Source organism: Trachinotus anak, unplaced genomic scaffold (assembly GCF_046630095.1).
Source record: "Trachinotus anak isolate AG129_WGS33_773 ecotype Australia unplaced genomic scaffold, CSIRO_AGI_Tana_v1 ptg000034l, whole genome shotgun sequence".
In the NCBI taxonomy this organism is placed as follows: Eukaryota; Metazoa; Chordata; class Actinopteri; order Carangiformes; family Carangidae; genus Trachinotus; species Trachinotus anak.
The window spans coordinates 1,381,181-1,402,583 of NW_027273885.1; the positions used below are offsets into that span (position 1 = coordinate 1,381,181).

Sequence of the window (21,403 nt, forward strand, 5' to 3'; positions counted from 1 at the left end):
CAAGACAACGGAAGATCAAAGGTTGTAAACTCCAGAGAGGATGTGGATAAATGCATTTACTCCCTGTAGAAAAGCAGCACTTCCTTCTCTATTCTAGGAAAGGGGAACCTTGCCTTATTATATTCAACACCTATTTTCGGGCATTTCTAAGTCCGCCCACCCACAGCCTTGCATCCCGGACAATTGGCCTTTTAATGGCTCACCACAGTGCAACACTGTTTGCGCCCTAGCAGATTGCAATCAGTGTCCTTCCCTCCAGTAGTACAATTCATATTTATTTTCTGCTGAGAGAATTGCTCTCCTCATGTGTCGAGGCTATCTGCTGCTTCTTATTACTGTGGTTTGCTTTCATCCACTTCCAGCCATCTTTAAATGCTGCCATTGTGTGTTGTTGAAATCTGCCAAAAGACCGGAACATGGACGGAGAACAAAAAGGCGATTTTCTCACCAAAAAAAATGCCACAAACCAGCGGGGCTATACGGCAGCTTTCACAGCACTGACTGACACCTGCAGAGATTAAATTTAAACTTCATGTCTGGAAAGGATCTAATCAGTGGAACAACTAAACCATTTGCACCATGGCTTTGAGGATATGAAAACTGGTATTCATACAAAACTCAACTTCCCAGTGTCTGGAAATGACCAGGGAAACATTTGTTTGTCATCACTGCCATCACACATTTCACTGAATGAGGAGACAGTAAAATCGAAATGAAGTATTTTAATGTTGTTGGTACATTGTTAATACGATGAGAGATTGTGGAAACATTAAGCCAACATTAAGCAGATTAAGTCGTCATGGGAGGAGAAGTTTTAATATATTCAGTGGCTTCAGAACTTATTCAGATCTGTTCACTTTTTTGCACTTTACTATTGTAGCTCTAATTGTAACTGGATAAAAGTCTACACTCAGTAAACCATAATGACAAAGTGAAACGTGTTTTTAAAATCTTTTTGATAATTTTTAAAAATTGAAAAATGGAAATCTCTAGTAGTAAAAGTAAAGGTATCAGGCAAATGATGAGCAGTGCCTGGTGTTCACCAGACTTACAGCCTGTTTGGAGTTCTTTTCAAACAGTTACATTTTTGTCTCTCCAGAGAATCTTTGTCTTCATCCTCACAGAGTCTTTTAAATGTTGTTTGGCGAAATACAAGCAGGATGTCATATGACTTTCACTCAAAGTGGCTTCTGTCTAGCTGCTCTACCATAAAGGCCTGACTGATGGAGCGCTGCTGAGATGGTTGTACTTCCAGCAGGTTCTCCCATCTCTGCAGAGAACTTCTGAACCACTATTAGTGACCGTTGGCTTCTTGGTGAATCAAGGATCTTCTTGCCCGGTTATTCAGCTTGGCAAGATGGCCAACTCCGGAGGCCAATGTCCTCCTGGACATTCAAAGCTTTAGAAAAGGTTTATACTGTATATATATCCTTGTCCTGATCTATGCCTCACCACAGTTTTATTGTGGAGGTTCCTTGGACTTAATGACTTGGCTTTGCCACAGGTGGACTCGAGTCAAGTTCTAGACAAATCTCAAGGAAAATTAAAGCAAATAAGAAGAACCTGACCATAATCTGAAGCACCACAGCAAAGGATCTGAATATTTTGTAAATGAGAGACTTCAGCTATTGATTATTAATAATTTTGCAAAATATTTCTGAAAACATGTTTTCTCTGTGTCATCATGAGTTACCGAGTGTAGATGATGGGCAAAAATGACAATTGTTTCAGAATAATTTAGGTGTTTACAGAACATTTGGTTGAGATTATGAAATATAACATCCTATGTGAAACTTTAGAACTGGGACAATAAATTTTGCTGAGTGGATAAAGGAAAACTACTTATATTTGAAAGCAGCATTCAATATATTCATTCTGAAATATGTCTACGTTCATCCTGTGTCCTGTAATTTTCATTTGTGCCAGAGGGAAGCAGTAATGCATTAGTCATGTTGGAAACTCAAAACATGTGAAACTAGAGGGAATCAACTTGAGGGAATCTGCAATATTCTTCTCAGTTAGAGAATCAGGAAATACTGCAAAAACCAAGGCAATATTTGTTGTTAAAAATCTTATTTAAGTATGAGAATGCAATTAAAATTTCCATGGGTAATGCTTATTTCTTCAAATGTTAACAAACTTCACTTCTCTATTTTCCTAATGTAGTAACTCTCAGTGCCAAATCCATCTTCTCACTGTAACACACACATAAGACACTGTGGCTACAAACAGCATCTAGAGAGCATTTCTGCACATAAAATAAAGGCCTTGTTCACCTACACAGGCAATGTCTGTTTAAACCAGTCCTCGGGTTGAAGCTGGGTGGATGCTGGTTAGTAGCTATGTTCATCACAACTAGCTGAGGTTTAGGTTCCAGACAGTCACTCTTTAATGAATCTCAGCTGCCACCAGAAGCTGAGAGTCAGTGCTTCGTACCAGCTGCTAGGCACCTTCACAGGCTGAAGTAACTCCACAGGTCTCTCCACTCCCTGCTCTCTGATGGCCTGACATAAGTGAGGCTAAGTTTGCAAGGTACAGAGCACACTGGGAGGTTCTCTGTCAGTGTTTTTAAAATGTAATTCTCAGAGTAGACATAATGGCATAATGATGACAGGACTTAGAAACTATAAAAATTCCCTTTTAAGTCAGATTGCATCACAAATGAAACATTATGATTTTATGGATGTTTCAACTTCTCCACCTCAGTCAAGTGCAAAAACTAGTTTGCAATATTTTTTTCCAATTTCCAACATTTTTACATTTGCAATTGAAAAGATTAACATGTCACAAAACAATGGGACCATGGTGCTGGTGATACAAGGGTGAAGGTACAGCTTAATGGTAGAAAACGAAGACAGCTACTCTCAAATACTCTTATTCTGTTAGATATCATCAATTTGTTATGCTCAATGCAGTTCAGGGGTTCATTTGTGATGATCTGTTGTAATCTAATATTTAACATACCCACATTTCTCCAACCTTTCTTGTCATCTTCTGCATAGATTAGATGATTTCCTACTTTCCCAAAATGACTTTTGCCACTTACTATTAATGCAACACATCTTCCTGCAGCATTAGATTATTGTTTATTGATAAAAGGATTGGTAGCTCTTCTATTTTAGATGTCTCCCTGTATGACTGTTTGATTCTGCTGCAAAATGGCAGCTACAAAGAAGCCCTTGCTCTTTTAAGAGAGGCTGACATCTAAAACTTAGATTCATTTTTAATGTTTGGGGACTCTAAAATGACATTAGGCAGCACCAGATACAGTTTGAGGAGGAAAAAAAGATCTGGGAGAAGATGTGACAGAGGTTACACATGACAAACGTAAACACGGCAAGAAAGCAGCTTCCATCACATGCGTGTCTACCTCAACAAAATATTAAAGAATCTTAAAGATTTAGATTTAGAGCAGTTAGAGAAAGACGGCTACAGAGCAGTGATGGGTTCCAGCAGAGCTTTGGCAGCAAAGAAGCCTTGACTTCAGAGGCTCGCCACCACTGACTAAGAGCAGGCCAACAATAATCGTAGACTGACTTCAACATTAGGATGAGGCAGCATGGAGCACTCTTTAATTTTAATGATGTAGCACCACTTAAAATGCCCACAACCCAAAACTGCATTAGGATGAGCCATACAACATTTAATTTTAAGTGTCGACCTTGAATGGTGAAATGAAGTTAACCAGAGTGTTTTTTTCTTTTTTTCTAGGACACAGTTTAAAATTATGCAGAAAAAACACTCGCAGATATAAGAGGGAAACATTTTTAACAGTGCATACAGGTATTGTGTGTATCTTTACCACCTTTGTGGATTTGGAGGATAAACCGAGTGCTAAAAAATAAAGCTAAGGGAGCAGTTCAAAGCCAGCTGAGCTGAGGTATTCCTCCTGTCGTTTGTCTTGGAGCTGCACAGATGCATACAGCAGAATCCAAAACAAATACTGCTGTTTGGCCCTTAAAATGATAGTTGGGGGTTTTTCTTGTTCATTTTATTTGTTTTTTAAAAAAAACACATGAGAAAATGAATACCACTCTCATATCTGTATGATAGCCTGGCAACCTCTCAAAGATGACAGGAAGTCATGCTCCCAGCTAAGAAATAGTCCTGCATGTAACTCCCTGTAAAACCACAACTTTTTATTTTTATACTTTGGCTTTTGTACAAACTAAACAAAAAAGACAAGACAAGAGCTTCAGAGGTGCTGGTTGACAACTGTCAGCATATTTTCATAAACTCAAAAGGGTGTCATATTGCGAAATATTATATTATCACAGTATACAATTATATTATTGTATTTTATGTTTCATGTCTTTTTAATAATATATAATTAAATCATTGGATTCTATGTTTCAGTTTTTTTTAATTTGATATTATGAAAAATATGGCATATGGGGGAAATATCGCAATATTCAATATGACTATGTATCAGCCCAAGCCTGCTCATGGCACAATAAGATTCTCTATTGAGAGTAATATCAAATTAAAATAAACATGCAGGTGATCATTTGAACTTAGAATAAACACTATGTGCTTCACAGCTGGTGAATACTGATACTCACTGATATGAGGCGCCGGCAGAATGCGAGCAGCTCGCACAGGACCGTGGCGCACCGAGAACAGCTCCTGGGCTTCCCCTGCCAACTGAAACACGGATGTGAAAAAATGTTAATGTAGAAGTTCACACATCAGGTCCATCAGAGACAAGAGACATTCTGCTCTCAACGATACAGACAGACATTAAAAGATATGTTTAAAACACATATTCAGGCATTACACAGTCCAGACTCGTCATCTACCTGTGGCTGTGTTTGCAGATGTCTCGTTTTACAGAGGCTCTGTGGAGTTTTATTGTAAACAAACAAAAGTTATGTTTATAGTCACTGGCCTTGTGTGAATCCTTGAGGTCAGACCATTGTGCTAAGCATTCTCTTCCACATAAAACATTAGGGAAGCCAAGTGGTTGAATATCTTAAATCCTGTAGTTTTATATGTTGACCAGATATCAACACGAGGTCCAAAAAACCACAGGTTACCTTTCAGGGCATCATTTCCTGCCGTTTGCTGTCTGATGCAGAGTGTGTGTCTGGAAACACCACTTCTATTTGGTCTTAATAAACAATTACCTCGGGACCAGTATGCACTGAAGACTCCATATTGTCGGGGATAATGTGTGAAATAACCATGAAGGATATAAGATTTCTGCAGAACAACAAAGCACAAGGACAAATAATTATTTGTTCACACTGTAAGAAAAATAATCTATTCCAACTGTGTGGAATCGACTCGTCATAGAGAGAGAGAGAGACGCGAGAAAGCAAAGACGGAGGACGGGGAACAAGGGCGGGCTGGTGGTTGAAGTTCCAGCCAAACCACAAAGTAAAATCTACTGAGGACAGAATAAAAGGCCCAGCGGCATCGCAGTGGAAACGAGCTTCCTACACTCACTCTGACACAGCCAACAAGGAAGGGTTGGGGATACGGGCTGATGCCAAGTAGGCAGGAGCCCATGATGTCTCTCTCTGTCCCAGTCTGACTGTAAGCACGAGAAACACTCCGACCAGTGCTTCCAACAGACCTTAAAGTCTCCCAAGACTACCTTCAACGTTTGATTACACGATCATAAACGGATAAAGATGAGAGGTCTAACTGAGTGTTCAACAGGTTTTTGATGAGATTGTAAATTATGTCTCTACATGTGTGTGTGTGTGTGTGTGTGTGTCTTATTAATGGGAGAAAAATCCACCAGTCAGCTGTTTGTTAAAATGTCCCATATTTTACACTTTTCCTGTGTTTTATCTGTCGTGTTGATCTCCATCAGAAGATATATTTGTAGTTTTAAGAACCAAAGACCATCTCAGTGTAGTTTTACATCTCCTCTTTCAGGCTTCTCTCTGGAGCTCTAGTAACAACAGGTAAGTCAGCCAATCAGAAGAGAGACTCTGTGCCTCTCTCTTTACTGTTTTCTGAGTGATCCATAAAAATATAGCAGGTTTCAGGTGAACACTCAGAAAAACCAAATCCTGCAACGTTGGATGGTGGGTCCAGGTGGGTGGGGCTTGGGGCGCAGCTGAGGGCAGTGACTGCTTTGTTGTGACATCACAAAGTTCCAGAAGTCCTGACAGCTGGTTTTAAGGCTCAGTTTCTGAATACAGGCTGTGTGCATTTCTCTGTGGACTGAGGCTTTGATACTTTCACAGTATTAATATAGAACCTAGACCTGCTTTATAAACAAAAAACAAAAGGGAAATCTCAATTCATACAATATGGGACCTTTAAAGTGCATGATTGTTTTATGGCTGATGTTCAATGTAAAGGCTGCGAGAGTCTTTTTTTACTTCTGAAACCTCTGTTCATCAAACAAGCTTCACTGATCAAACAAGTGCATTCCAGAACATTTGCACAGGCTTAGATAAACACTAAAGGTTGTCCTGTTAGAGAGGATTTTAAAGTTTGCTGCATTTCTGGTCTTTATTACAGCAGAATTACAGCCACAGTGTAAAGCATTTTAATAGACGTGTGTGTGTGTGTGTGTGTGTGTGTGTGTGTGTGTGTGTGTGTGTCTGGCTCAGTTCAGGCTTCATGTGTTCATATGTGATGCCAGTATATTAGGTCAATGGCCTGTGCAGCTCTTGGCAGTGTCTGGCGTGTGTAATGGCACGTTGTTCTAAGCGCAGAATGCCCCACTTTTGTTTTTCTTTTATGCGTTAAATTACACTGAAGCCTGCATTATCACTTTACTAGTGATTTAATCTGTTTGTTTTAAGTCTTTAAACCCATCTGAGGGGATGATCGCTCTTTTGTGCAATTAGTAGCCTTTTCAAAGTGGCGGATTTGGAGCTGTGTTTTTATTCAAAGTGCTTGAGGCCCAGCAGTGGTAGATTAACACTGGAGACACGAGCAGGTTATACGAGCACTGATAGCTGGAATAAAAGGAGGCTGGCAGCAGCAGGGTAGGATTCCTATACAGGCAAATGGACCTGCGAGGGAGAATAATGGAATTTGCTGGATTAAAATGAGAGGAGGGGAGGGCTGGAGGTTAATGCGCCGGGTTATTGTGCATTACCCCGCTGCTCATCCTCGTCTTACATGGCTCTGTGTGACATCCACTGCCATCCACAACATTCCCACCATTACATTAGCGGCCTGGCGTATGCAATATGCCAAATTGCTTTTTCAAAGTTGTTTTCCCCTGCATACAGTTATTCATTATATTCATTTCATTTGTGGCTCGGATGCTTTTGTGGAATCACGGTGTCTGCTCCTCTTGTTTTAATCTCTCAAATGTAATGCCATAAGCTGTGAACCGATATCTGGGCCATATTCACAAGTGAGTACGCCCGCTAACACAGTGCGGGACATATTGGAGGTTTGGAGGGAGCAGGTGCTTTAGGGATCATACAGTAACAGGTGCCTGTTCACAGGCTTTCATAACATGCAGCTTTAAGACTGGAAGAGCACTGAGCTCGGACTGGATGCAGCACAATGATGCTGAGCTGCAAAGCAAACAGGTATTAAATGTTTTTTTTTTTTAAGTGAAGCATCCATAAATGAACTCACTCACAGACAGTACACATCCTGGCGATTCACAACATCCCCCAAAACTACACATCTGTATGATGTTGTTTATTAAACTGTTTCATGGTTTTGTATTGAATTGTATTGTACTTCATTACATGGAATTCAAACAATGGACTGCATCAGTATGTGTCACATATTTCATAATTAATTTATTTTAATTATCTGTAAACTGCTTTTGTCAACAACATGTAAATAAAGCTATTTGAATTGAACTGATAGAGATGACACCCTGCAGGCAAACAGACCCTCAGGTCTACAGCGTGACACTACTTATTAAATAGTAAACTGTCTGGACAGCTTTATAAACAAATCAAAATAACAGATACATATTTTAAATCTTAATAAATAATGTGTATTTATATGTAATATGTCATTTTTAATCTTCATGAATCATAGTGTTTTTAGCTGTTAGCTGGTTTGTGGGGTTGGACTGATCTAGTATTATTTCCTTTTTGAATTGAGATGTTCCAGACATTAATATGAAACATCTTCATAATTTCCATCAACATTAGAAGAACTGGTTATGAATGAAATATTCACACTGCTGACCACAGCTGGCACTAACCAAGTTCAATTAAGAGACAGGATTAAGCGGTATGTTAAGAAGAGATGAGGTAGGAAGGACACTATAGAGCATAACTAGCTATCATTTACTGCCCATTACTGCACTCCAGACCTGAAAATATTCAGAAATGTCATTATAGAAAAATTATCAAATTTAAAACAAAAAATTATTTATTTACAGCAGGGTTTGTATAACACATATAAATATTGCTGCTGTCAACATAAGTTTAAATTTGGCTAATAACGCATTTTATTTGCTGTTTTAATTTTAAAAATATTTTACACTTTTATACACTTTTCTCAGCTAAAACAAGGCTAAACCCAAAACCTCAAACCTCTAAAAGACAACTGTTGTGTGCTTATAATAAAAAGCACTAATGCACAGTGTAGAAAATGAAGCACTGGTTGTCACTTTTGGAAATTACAGCCATGGAAAAAAGCACAGCTTCAGTATCTTTTTTAATTTATGCCATATATTAAATCTCAGGATTATGGACTCAGAACATTTGTGTAACAGCTCCAGGTCTCCAGCTCATGCATTAACACTGACACTCGCCGCAGACACCTGCCTCCCCAGCAGGTCATTTCATCTCAGCACCTACGCAGACAGACAATTAGTCCACGACAGTCTGCCTCTTATCAGGCTGCGGTGGATGACACCTCTCCAGCGTGAGGCGACAGTGATCTTCATCGCCTAAACACCTCTGTCAGCATCCATATAACCAGCCACAAGTCCCTATTCCACGAGTGTGTGAAAGCATGTGTGTACACGTGTATGTTCGTACTCTGCTGGGCCATTACAGAGGGTGTTGGCTTAGCAACTGTCACAAACACTTCACAGCCACTCAAGAGCCAGAAACCGAGGCACCCTGAGTGCTTACTTAAAACCCTGCGAAAAAACGCAGCCCAGAAACATCCCGTAAACTTTCAAAACTGAAAAGAAAACAATGAGGAGGGACAGCATGCGATAAGAGGCCAGGGTGAGCTGTATGAATCAGAAATGGTGTCAAGTTCAACTGAAACTGAGAGGCACAGCAAGCTTATACTTAACTGGGTGTGTGTAGTGTGGCTGAAACAGCTGTAATCCTCTGCTTCGCCATAATAACTGCAACAGAAAATCTTCCAGCAGCAAAAAAGGAGCTGCCACATCACAGTGGCCGATGTGTGTGTTCACGGGTAAAAGCGAGAGTGTGTCCTTCTTCTACCCACGGCCCTTGGATGTTTATAAAGAGTCTGATTAAGGACTCTGGTGTGTTTAGATCTCACAGGATGTATGTGAAGTTTGCATGTTTCAGTGACAGCGTCTACATGAAAGGCGATACTTGGTGAGTGAAGCCTTCGCAGGGTTGTGGGTAATTTGTTAAGTCACGGAGCAGATGCAAAATCTTCTAATGATTTTCCAGGACTGACTTTAAAGAAGTGAATTTTCTTTTTTCTTAGCCCGAGCTGCTCGGCGATGGTTTGGAGGTTTAACATCAGCCCAGTCATGAGAACATGTTTGAACAGAAAAATACATTTCAAGAACATTCATGTTATACAGTAATTATAGTTCGGTGCCTTTTTGACGTTTGTTTGAATGTGTTTATTTAATATATGATCCAGTCTCTGTGGTTCACATCTGATCTGTGAGTAACAGAGGTCATGTTAACCCAGATCACCCTCATCATTACGTCCCAGCTCATCAGAAGGTCTCCATCTAGTGGCCACATTTCACATAATCTCAGAGGTTTGCTGATACTGGGATGATAATATTCACTATGTGTTGAATAGTATTGTGGATGAAATTAAGTTTGTTTATAGTGAAGCAGACACAATATGAAAAACGCTTCCCATTAAATCCAGTCCAACAGCCGTGCAGCTAATACTTAACATAAATAAATTAGAATTGTTATCAGTATCACTAGATGGTATTTTCCACTGATGTAATTTGTGGTGTTTGATTGGATTTTAATTTGGTCTATGACCTGTCTCAATTTCCTGTAACAACCTACAGATCATTGGTACAATTTCCCTGATACTGACACTGCAGTGTATCACAGTCAGGCCTGTTTTTGTTCTACTATTGTTGAAAATTATCCACACGCCTGATATTATTTACTCAGTTTTTACTGTTTCTTAATGTTTTATTGTTAATCCATTTCCATGCTTCTGTAAAGGACTGTGAATAGCCTTGTGTCTGAATGGTGCTGTATAAACCAACCTGCCTTGCTTTATACTCATTGATAAAACTGGGGTGGAGAAAATAACAGAAAAACCTGTCCATACAATGCAATACAATTCATCAGCACCACAAACTACATCCGATGTTCATAAAGTTGAATGAACTCCTCAGTAAAAACTCAACATTATAACTTTCATGAGGCAGGGTTTATTGCAGGATTAGACTGCATATGTTTTTGTAAGGTGTTCCTAATAAACTGGTGCTAAACTGATAAAGAAAACAACTACTGCACGACTGCCGTTTTACTCCTGTGCTCAACATAAAAACACAATAAGAGCATTCTGATGAATTTGAGCATCAGATATCAATTTAACTTTTTTCGTTTCCACTCAGCTTGACTCCAGAAACACTTTTTGAGTGGCTGCGCTTCTGTTTGAGGTGAACCAGAACCTGTCAGTCGACCTGAGGACCTGTGGTACAGCCCTGGGTCGAGGGGAGGGTTAAGGCCACTGTTTGAGCCGCATGTTGTAAACAACATGGTCATTGCTGCCACCTAGTGGACAATAAAACATATTGAATTTAAACAGTGACAAACACTAAACCAATGAGTAAGACAATAATAAGACTTAAAATCAGGTTGAGTTGGACTAACTTCATTAAATTCAGGATGAATTATATATTTATGAAAACTTTAATATGTTTCTATCTGAGAACCTACAATATTCATTTATTAAGGCCTAATAACCACATTAGATACACTTTGAAATACTCCTTTAAATCTGGCCAAATCAGATCACTATATTATAATATTCTGACTGACTTTTTTTTTTTGCACTTGTTGTGGCTTAAACTATGTTGTATTGAGAGAATGTCATTATTTGTTCTGTAAAAAATGAATAACAGTTAAAATAAAATACTAAAATCTGGTGAATAAGTGTTTTTTAACATGAAACCTTTATCAACATCAGTATGTTGAACGTTTTTTTCTACCTGCTGTGTGATATTTGCTGCTTGGTTGTCGCTCAGCAGAGTTTGTATGTCTCTGCTATAAACTCCCAATAAATACAGTGAAGCTGCACAATACACAGATACATTGGCTGTGTCTTTTCTTGTTGTTTCCTAATTGTTTTCCTTCAGCCACACTGCTGCTGTTGCTTTAGACCAACCAGCTTGTAGAGCATCAGACTCGTCCAGACACATTCCAGGGTCACGTATGAGTCAGTGTTTGACTTTTGAACCCAGCAAAGATGTAATGTTCACTTTACACAACGACACACAATCAATTTTAAAGATGTCCACTGACATGGTGAGTGAAAAGCTGTTGGTATTTTAGCGACAGTTATTGATGCTTCACACAGTTAAGGTAACCGTATGTTTAACTCGGTGTGAACGAGCTGATTTTTAACATAGTTCATGAATGGCCACACAATCAAACAGTTTTGTCACAGGAGGTCATTACATAATGAGGTCACTTTCAGATTATCCATGTGTTTTATATATGAGATAAACATGAAACCATATCTTTACTTTGGGTCTTGTGAGTCAATATATTGACAAAATAAAGCCTTAGGTTATTTTTGATGTTGAGGTTAATCAGCCTTTTAGGTCCTGTCCAAGACAAATACTACGAAACATACACAGGCTCCTCTGTTCCAGCATCATCACTGAGTTACTTACAGATACGCCCCAGATCTGCATCCCGTCAGTGTAACCAATCATGAGGCAGAGCGGAGGGTCACTAGTTCCACTGTACATCTCCATTAACTCTGGGTTGCGGGAAGTGTCTAGGCAAAAACAAAGTCAGAGAATGATAAAGTTTATGAAGAGGATGTGTTGAATAATCCGACAGAACATGTTGCACAAATGTTTTCACTGAGGTGAACCCCAGAACAGATTTGCATTTGGCTTTCTAACATTATTATAGATATGACATATATTATTTTTTTCAACACCACCACTTTCATCAATTCACTGTGCATAAGTCTTCTGTGAATTATCTAAACTTCAATTCAGTTTTTTCCTTTTTTACTTCATTCATACTACTTTCATTCTATTGCATAATTAGTTTAAGGGTTTTGTGTCACTGCTCCACCTCCTAATTTCATTCCCCTTTGAACAATAAACAATCCAACACCATTATGTTAACTTTTTGTGTCACTTCCTGAGTCAAAAACTAGAATCCAGACTGAGAAATTAGCTTCATGCAGCACCTGAACAGTGGAGACAGGATGCTCTTTTTTGTTGTAGCCAAACTTTGATTTAACAAAGTAATTTTACAGTATTTTCTTTGCTTTTTAACAGAGTTATACACAGAAATCAATCATTGTTTTAATTTAGAAACATCTGACTGTATTCACAGAAGACAAGTGTAAAGCATTAACTTCTGTTCATTGCTTGAATAAACCAAAGCTGGAGTTGTCAGACAGTCATGTGAAAGACTCACCGTTGATGTCAGCTTTCTCAAATCGAACCCAAATTATTTTCTCTTTCTCATCGGTGGGTGGAGCCCCAGTGTACGCCTGTAGTTTCAACACAGAGAAGCACAATGGGCAAAATAAACACAACAACAATATGTAATATTTAGTTTACCAGTAAAAGGATCTTTGTAGCAGAATAAACCCTAAAAGTAAAGACAGATTTCTGTCAAGAGAGGCTGGTAGACTAAACACTGACAGCCACAGTGTGATTTGTTTTGGCTGAAAGCTCAGGTATGAAACACTCCCAGAATAGTTTCTAATCAAAGCTCCTACTGATCCTTCAGGTGTCAGTTTAAGTAGTAAAATATTCAAATCCCTCCACTGATGCCCCAGTTTGTTGTTTTCTAGACTTTGTATATCATGAGTCATATTTCTAAAAACAATCCACATCACATGAGTTTTGTTACAGCAGCATCATCATTGCAATAACTTCTAACTGTAACCCTCGGCCCTGTCTTAAAGCCATGCTAATGAAAAACCTATCATCAGGAGTACCACTTCAGAGGTCAGTAGGCAACAGGCTAATATAGAAGTGTAACCTGTTAGTTAAATAAAGTTCTGTTATAATGTCATTAATGTCTTCTCTCACGTTGTCCCCCGTTCTTCTCTCACATTGTCCCCGGTTGGTGGAACGCACTACCACTTCCTACCAGAGCAGGGGCGTCCCTCTCTACCTTTAAAAGACTCCTGAAGACCCAGCTCTTCAGAGAGCACCTTCTCTCCTAGCACTACATAGCAAATCCACACTTAAAGAATCGTCACTAGCACTTATTGCTGCGCTATCACTTCTTATCACACCTAACCTTGATTGTTCCCCTTTCTGTAAGTTGCTTTGGAAAAAAGCATCTGCTAAATGACTAAATGTAAATGTAAATGTAATCAAAGTGTAATCACTGGTGCTTTTATTCTGAAGCACCAAGTTGATCTCAGGCTGAAAGTGTGGATGTAGTTGCTTCTGGTTAACAACCATGCATGGAACACCAGTTAGCAGTTAGGTGTTAGCAGTTAACAGAAAGTTAAACCGTCACCAGTCAGCAGTGCAGTTAAACATGAAGATTTAAGCCTAACCACATGTTTGTTATTGTAACCGTCTCAAAGGAGGTCCAGTTCACCTGACGCTGTAGGGGCACTATTTCAGGAGACGCACCTATGGGTTGTATCAGGGGTTTGGGACAAACAACCTATAGGGTTGTTCAGGTTGGGACTTGTTGGGTTCTTCGGTCTCTAGTGTGAAGAAGGATCTAAACGCATTACCATAGCTCACAACTGCATTATCTACATCAAAACATAACTTTTATGCCTCCAGACGAGTGCTGAGCTCCAATCCCTTCATACAAACTGATAGTACACAGTCTATATTATATACTGATCAACACCACACTGCTGTGCAGATCCGATCAGATATCAGTCAAACAAAATTTGGAACGTCACCACCAACTGAAGTCTTTCTGTAGCTGCCTCGTCACAGCTGAACTAATTAAAATCAGAGCAGTAACTGACAGCTGTTAGTATGAGTGAATGAATGGCAGAATAAAATACCTGGGGAACCACATCCTGCAGGAAGGTCACAACACTTTCCATGTACGACTGCTCCCTGTGACAGAAAGAAAACCTCATGTCAGCACTGATGATAACGCATTTATCAACATAACTCAGTCACACAGCACAACAAACTGTGTTTTTCCACAACTGTAGTCAGCAATATCAAAATGTATTGAGAATTATGCTGCAGTGTTATTAGTCTACATGAAGGGCAACTCCATTAGTTTAAAAAACAAGATCAAATGTATTCAAAGGGGTGACAGTGAATTATTTTTCTCATAAAATAATAATAATTTCTGTCCTCACGTTGCAGCTTGTGCTCGCACCAGAACCCCTCCAGCACAGCGACTTGGTCTGCGTGGAGAGTCAGACGCCATTTTGTCTCCCGTTTCTTTTGTTTTTATCCTGAGAAGGTACAAAGAGACATGTTACCATGATGACAGCATACAAACAGAACTTATAATGAATGTGCAATCATACTAACTTGCACTGACATACAACTTCTGCTTTTCTGCAGCATGCAAAAACTGGCTGCGTTTACACAATGCATGCATCGCAATCCAGATAGGATACATGTGCTAATTTCACTGTACTTGAGGAAAAAGTACACAATGCATGGTATCCCTTTAATATTCTTAAGAATTATAACATCCATAATGGGGCAGTATCACAATTTGTGGATCACTTTCTAAAGAGTACATAAAAACATGTTACAGGTAAACACAGGGTGCAGGGAGCATCCTCAAAAATCAGTACAAAATTGGCATCTTCCTAATACTAGATACTAATTAAGATATCCCCACTTAACCAGTGAACATTTCATCAACACAAACAGGAAGAATCACACTACATCATATACATGTGGAACAAGTGAAGGCTTCAAATAAGCACGCTGACCATTATTTGCAGTTTACAGGGAACACCTAGCTAAACCTAATGCAGCGCCTAATGTTCTAAATTGATGTGTTTCTAATATTTTGTCCACCTCATTATATCAATGAGCATAGACTAAACAGTAGAAACACCTCTCTGTGTAACACAGTACAATTTGCTGTGCTGAGTTGACAAAGAAGCAGAAAAGTGTCGAGTATGATCTCCAGTCCACACAGATCCTCCTGTCGCTGTCAAACAGGCAGCCAAACACAACATCTATAGACAACTGTTGATACAAAGTCATCAAGCAGAACAAGTAACACCAAACTTCATTCAACATTTTTAGCATTTAGGCGGAAGGAGACTATGGGAAACAACAGCAACAACTGGAGTCTTGCAGACATGACACTGGACTGTAGTGATTAGAGAACTATGCCTGGAGGTCAAACTTTAAATTAACTCTTCAGTGTATTAATGTTGAAGGCTCCACCTAACTGTAAGGACCTAAGGATGTGGCCGGGGGAAAAAGTCTGTTGCCACTGTCAACTCAACCCAGCAGATAATGGATGGATGCACATTATGAGAATATCACAAATATCACAACTTTAAGCAGCAATCTCGAAGATTTCATTATCAGGTTTGTTTTATCAACCACACTTGTGTGTTATTCGTGTTCCTTGTTATTTTGCATGCGAGTCATTCCAGTTACCCAGTTCATAAAACTGTGAAATTCAAGGACTTCTATCTAATTTCATCTGTGGCTCATTGGCTCAATCACCATTGTGTTACCTCTGCAGGCACAGACAGTGACTTAAAGGAGACTTATTTAAATGAAAATCTTCCAGGTTTCCACCTTAAAGTGAAGGATATGTGTCACCTGAATGCAGTGACTGATTCCTCTAGTCAGACAGATGTGAGCCAATGAAAACATATAAAGAAACAATCAGGCTATAACATATACTTCCATTCCACTACCTAGTTCTACAAAACTGCCTTTCCCAAATTAACCACCACTGTAGAAGGTTTTGATGCACTACACCACTTGGTAAAGCAGCATTCAATAGCAAAGTTATCGCATTTAAGGAGGTACATTCGTGGTGCACGTATGGACTGCTATCACTGACCAAACGCTTCTGCAGGACGTCGACAACAGGGGAGGCAGACTGAGGGCAACATGCAGTAAACAGCGTCCCCATGCACTGATAAGAGATGAGCCTCTGTCGCAAACCACACCAAGAGGCTCGGCTGTTTCAGCCTGTGTTAGATATCCTCAACATTTATCCAACTAGCCTGCACCGCTAACAACCAGCGGACCCACACCGACGTGACTTAAGATAACTGTCAAGTCAACACAATACCGCTATTGGCTAATGCTAAAGTTATACTGGTATGTGAGGATCCTGCGGCTAACTTAGCTAGCTAGCATTAGCTGATATAACTCCCCTGCGGTGATAAAACGACACAGTGGAAATCTGGGGAGAGAAGACGCATTTGTCACGTTTCAGCAGGACGTTGTTGTGAAGTGTCTGCGGTTACGAACCGAGCCGCTGGACGCCGACAGTCCCCTCGGTTGTTAACTAGCTGCTCTCCACAAAAAACGTCAAAACACAAACAGTCTCGATCTGCGGAACTGTGTTGTGTAATTGGGAGCCAATCAGAGCGCAGGAACGGTTTCCTCAAGCCAATCAGGCAACAGTAGGGGCGGGACTATTTACTGCGTTGCCTATGAGAAACATGGTATTCTACAAAATAAAATAAAACATATCCCGTGTTGAGGGTGATGCATGTTTGACAGACTTTAACAGAAGTGACTGTAGTTTCTTCTGGTGAAAGACACTCTCAGAATAATCGTGAATAAAATCGAGCAGTGATGAGACAGCCTGCAGTCACCATGTGGCCTAGCGAGGTCGCTCTGTTCTTTGGCAGCATGTCATAATCAATAAAGTCTTGTATAAGTAAAAAAATAAATAAATAAAAAAATAAAATAAAAAACAATAACACGATCACATGAGTTAACCATATCCATCCATGTGAACGCTGTCTGGCTGATTAATTCAATTCAATTCAATTTTATTTGTATAGCGCCAAATCATAATATACATTATCTCAAGGCTCTTTACAGGGTAAGGTCAAGACCTTACTTTGTTACAGAGAAAAACCCAACAGTTCCCACAACGAGCAAGCGCTTGGCGACAGGGGGGAGGAAAAACTCCCTTTTAACAGGAAGAAACCTCCAACAGAACCGGGCTCAGGGTGGGCGGCCGTCTGCCTCGACCGGTTGGGTTTAGAAGAAGATAGAAAGAGGGGGAGGGGGAGGAGAGGGGAGAGAAGAGAGAGAGAGAGAGAGAGAGAGACCAGGAACAGCTGTGTAGGTAATGGTGTTATCAATAATAATGATGACAGGTAACAGTGGTTAATAGTAAAGATGAGTAGTGGTGGATCTGGATCCTGCTGCTCCAGAGGCAGAGATACCTGCAGAATGAGGACAGAGAGAGGGAGAGAGAGGAGAAGCACAAACTACGGGAGAGAAAAGGAAACAAAGTTAATGGCATAAAGTAATCGAGAGAGAGAGAGGGAGAGAGACAGAAATAGAGAGAGAGCGCCCAGTGAATCATGGGAATCCCCCAGCAGTCTAGCTCTATAGCAGCATAACTAAGGGATGGGTCAGGACATACCCGAGCCAGCCCTAACTATAAGCTTTACTAAACAAGACAGTTTTAAGCCTGATCTTAAAGGTAGAGAGGGTGTCTGCCTCCCGAACCCACACTGGGAGCTGGTTCCACAGGAGAGGAGCCTGATAGCTGAAGGCTCTGCCCCCCATTCTACTCTTACAAACTCTGGGAACCACAAGTAGACCTGCATTTAGAGAGCGAAGTGTCCTATTGGGAAAATAGGGAACTATAAGCTCTCCAAGGTACGATGGTGCCTGACCACGAATGGCTTTGTAGGTGAGGAGGAGGATTTTAAATTCTATCCTGGATTTTACAGGGAGCCAATGCAGAGAGGCTAACACAGGAGAGATGTGATCCCGTTTCCTAGTTCCTGTCAGTACTCGTGCTGCCGCATTCTGGATCAATTGGAGGCTTTTTACTGATTTTTTGGGACATCCTGACAATAAAGAGTTACAGTAGTCCAGTCTTGAGGTAACAAATGCATGAACTAGTTTTTCAGCTTCCTTTAGACATAGAATGGGTCTGATTTTAGCAATATTGCGCAGGTGGAAGAAGGCTGTCCTAGAGACTTGCTTTATATGTGAAGTAAAGGACAAGTCCTGGTCAAAAATGACACCAAGGTTTCTGACTGTAGCACTGGAGGCCAAGGTGATGTCATCCAGAGTCAGTATATTATCACATAGTGTATCTCTGAGGTGTTTTGGGCCAATTACAATAACTTCAGTTTTGTCTGAATTTAAGAGTAAGAAATTACTGGTCATCCAGATTTTTATGTCCTTAAGACACGCCTGAAGCTTGGCTACCTGGTTAGTCTCACCTGGCTTCATGGATAAGTACAGCTGGGTGTCATCTGCGTAACAATGAAAATTCATCTGGTGCCTCCTAATAATGTTTCCCAGAGGAAGCATATATAGACTGAAGAGCATTGGTCCTAGCACCGAACCTTGTGGAACTCCATGACTGACTTTAGTTATGATAGAGGAGTCATTATTAACATGAACAAACTGGAGTCTATCTGACAAATATGACTTAAACCAGCTTAGTGCGGTTCCTTTAATGCCGACCATATGTTCTAGTCTCTGTAATAAAATCTTATGATCAATTGTGTCAAATGCGGCACTAAGATCTAGTAGGACAAGTACAGAGACAAGTCCATTGTCTGAGGCTATGAGGAGATCATTGGTAACCTTAACCAGAGCAGTTTCTGTGCTATGATGGACTCTAAAACCTGACTGAAAATCTTCAAACAAACCATTCCTGTGCAAATAATCACATAACTGGTTTGCAACGACCTTCTCAAGGATTTTGGAAATAAAGGGGAGGTTGGATATAGGTCTATAATTGGCTAAAACATGAGGGTCAAGAGTAGGCTTTTTAAGTAGAGGTTTAATTACTGCAACTTTAAAAGCCTGCGGTACATAACCAGTTGATAAAGATAAGTTAATCAGACTTAATATAGAGGTGTCAAGTAAAGGAAAAACCTCTTTGAACAACCTTGTTGGAACGGGGTCAAGAAGACAGGATGATGGTTTAGATAAAGAAACTGTTGAAGCAAGCTCAGGGAGATGTACAGGAGAGAAACAGTCAAAATATAAGCCAGTTACAGTGGACTCTGAGGCTGCTGAACTGGACAGTACATCTGAGCCAGCTGTGGGGAGGAGATGGTGAATTTTTTCTCTAACAGAGACAATTTTATCTGTAAAGAAGCTCATGAAGTCATTACAACTGAGGGCTAAAGGAATAGATGGATCAACAGAGCTGTGGCTGTCTGTCAGCCTGGCTACAGTGCTGAACAGAAACTTGGGATTGTTCTTGTTTTCTTCTATCAATGATGAATAATAGGATGTTCTGGCTTTACGGAGGCTTTTTTTATACGCCAATAGGCTGTCTTTCCAAGCCTTTAGAGATTCTTCCAGGTTAGTAGAACGCCACTTCCTTTCTAGCTTCCTTGAATTTTGCTTTAAAGCTCGTGTTTCTGAGTTGTACCATGGAGCTAGCCTTCTCTGACTCACTACCTTCTTCCTCAGAGGGGCCACAGTATCTAGAGTTGCACGCAGTGAGGCTACAGTACTGTCAACAAGATCATCAACCTGTGTGGATGTGAAGTTAAGAGAGCTGTTCCCTACTGCATTGATACATGGCAGTGGGCTCAGTACTGATGGGATCCTTTCTTTAAATTTGCTAACGGTATTGTCAGACAGACACCTGCTGTAATAGATTTTTTCCCCAGATGCTGTGTAGTCCATGACTGAAAACTCAAATGTTAACAGAGAATGGTCAGATAAAAGAGGGTTTCTGGGAGAAACTGTTAGATATTCGATGTCAATCCCATAAGTCAGAACCAGATCAAGGGTCTGGTTAAAAGAGTGAGTGGGTTCATTAACATGCTGAGAGAAGCCAATTGAGTCTAATAATGAATTAAATGCATGACTCAGGCTGTCACTTTCAACATCTACGTGAATGTTAAAATCACCCACTATGATGACTTTATCTGTGCTGAGAGCTAACTCAGATAAAAACTCTGAGAACTCAGATAAGAACTCAGAGTCAGGGGCAGGTGGACGATATACAGTAACTAGTAGGACTGGTTTTTGTGTCTTCCGGTTTGGGTGTGACAGACTAAGAATAAGGCTTTCAAATGAATTATGATTAACCTTATGCTTGGGATTCATTAATAAATTGGAGTGATAAATGGCTGCCACCCCTCCTCCTCGGCCTGTGCCTCGAGGGATATGAACGTTAACATGAGTGGGGGGTGTTGATTCATTCAGATCCTCTCATTAGGGTGAAGCTGGGTGGAGCTATGCTCTGTGATGGATGAGGTCTCTAAACTTCACGAACCAATAAGAACAATGAAGATGCAACTTGCTGAAGCCCGTTTAAATGACAACGTGAACTTGAAAATGAAAAAATATATAATTCCACAATAGTATTATAATTTTCAACATATGTACATGTTATTTGAGTAAAAATTTGTAAGAAATGTAAGAATTAAATTTACTTTCACTTACACACAGTCATTGGGGCGTTCTATGACCACATCAAAATGAACATGGAAAAGCTGTTTCTGTCCTGTATGTACTTTGTCCTTAAAGGCCACCATACTTTTCCATCATTACTGACAGGAGAGCATAGACTGTATGTTATTGTCTGTTCTTGAAAGAATTTTCTGTTTTAAAAATCATGCCTGTCATGGCTCACTGGGATCAGACCTATCATTAACATCAGCAGAACACCTGTTATTTAGGACAAGTCAAAATGTTGCTGTGGAAAAGACCTTCACACTCGTGCAGATGCTCTGTTGTCAGGAATGAGACATAAAATCTCATAAAATATGATTATGATCACTGTAGCTTAAACTGCTTCACAATATTTACAGATTTAGTTGATATTCTTCTTGTAGCGTCATTCATTCAATCTCACGGAGCTGAGTGGATCTGCCAGGAGCAGCGGGACAAACTGTCAAAACCCAGGTGTGTAAAGCTTGGAGAGAATTATACAAGAAGACTTGAAACTGCAGTCACTGCCAAAGG

General features: G+C 40.0%; 1 protein-coding gene across 6 annotated transcripts in view; it reads right to left on the minus strand.

Moving 5' to 3' along the window:
* bcas3 (BCAS3 microtubule associated cell migration factor) overlaps positions 1 to 16,885 on the minus strand; it is a 314,178-nt gene extending 297,293 nt beyond the window's left edge. For 5 of the 6 annotated variants that reach the window (XR_011687033.1, XM_071471601.1, XM_071471602.1 and 2 more), the window contains exons 1-6: positions 16,739 to 16,885; positions 14,632 to 14,730; positions 14,323 to 14,377; positions 12,750 to 12,825; positions 11,984 to 12,090; positions 4,563 to 4,644 (exon numbers count right to left, since the gene is read on the minus strand). Coding sequence is in view for 5 of the 6 variants with exons in the window: in XM_071471601.1 (XP_071327702.1) it covers positions 4,563 to 4,644; positions 11,984 to 12,090; positions 12,750 to 12,825; positions 14,323 to 14,377; positions 14,632 to 14,702 (391 nt within the window). In the remaining variant the exon portion in view is untranslated. The remainder of the gene's footprint in view (positions 1 to 4,562; positions 4,645 to 11,983; positions 12,091 to 12,749; positions 12,826 to 14,322; positions 14,378 to 14,631; positions 14,731 to 16,738) is intronic. The other variant, XM_071471606.1, reaches the window with a different exon arrangement.
* Between the last annotated feature and the right edge of the window lie 4,518 nt (positions 16,886 to 21,403).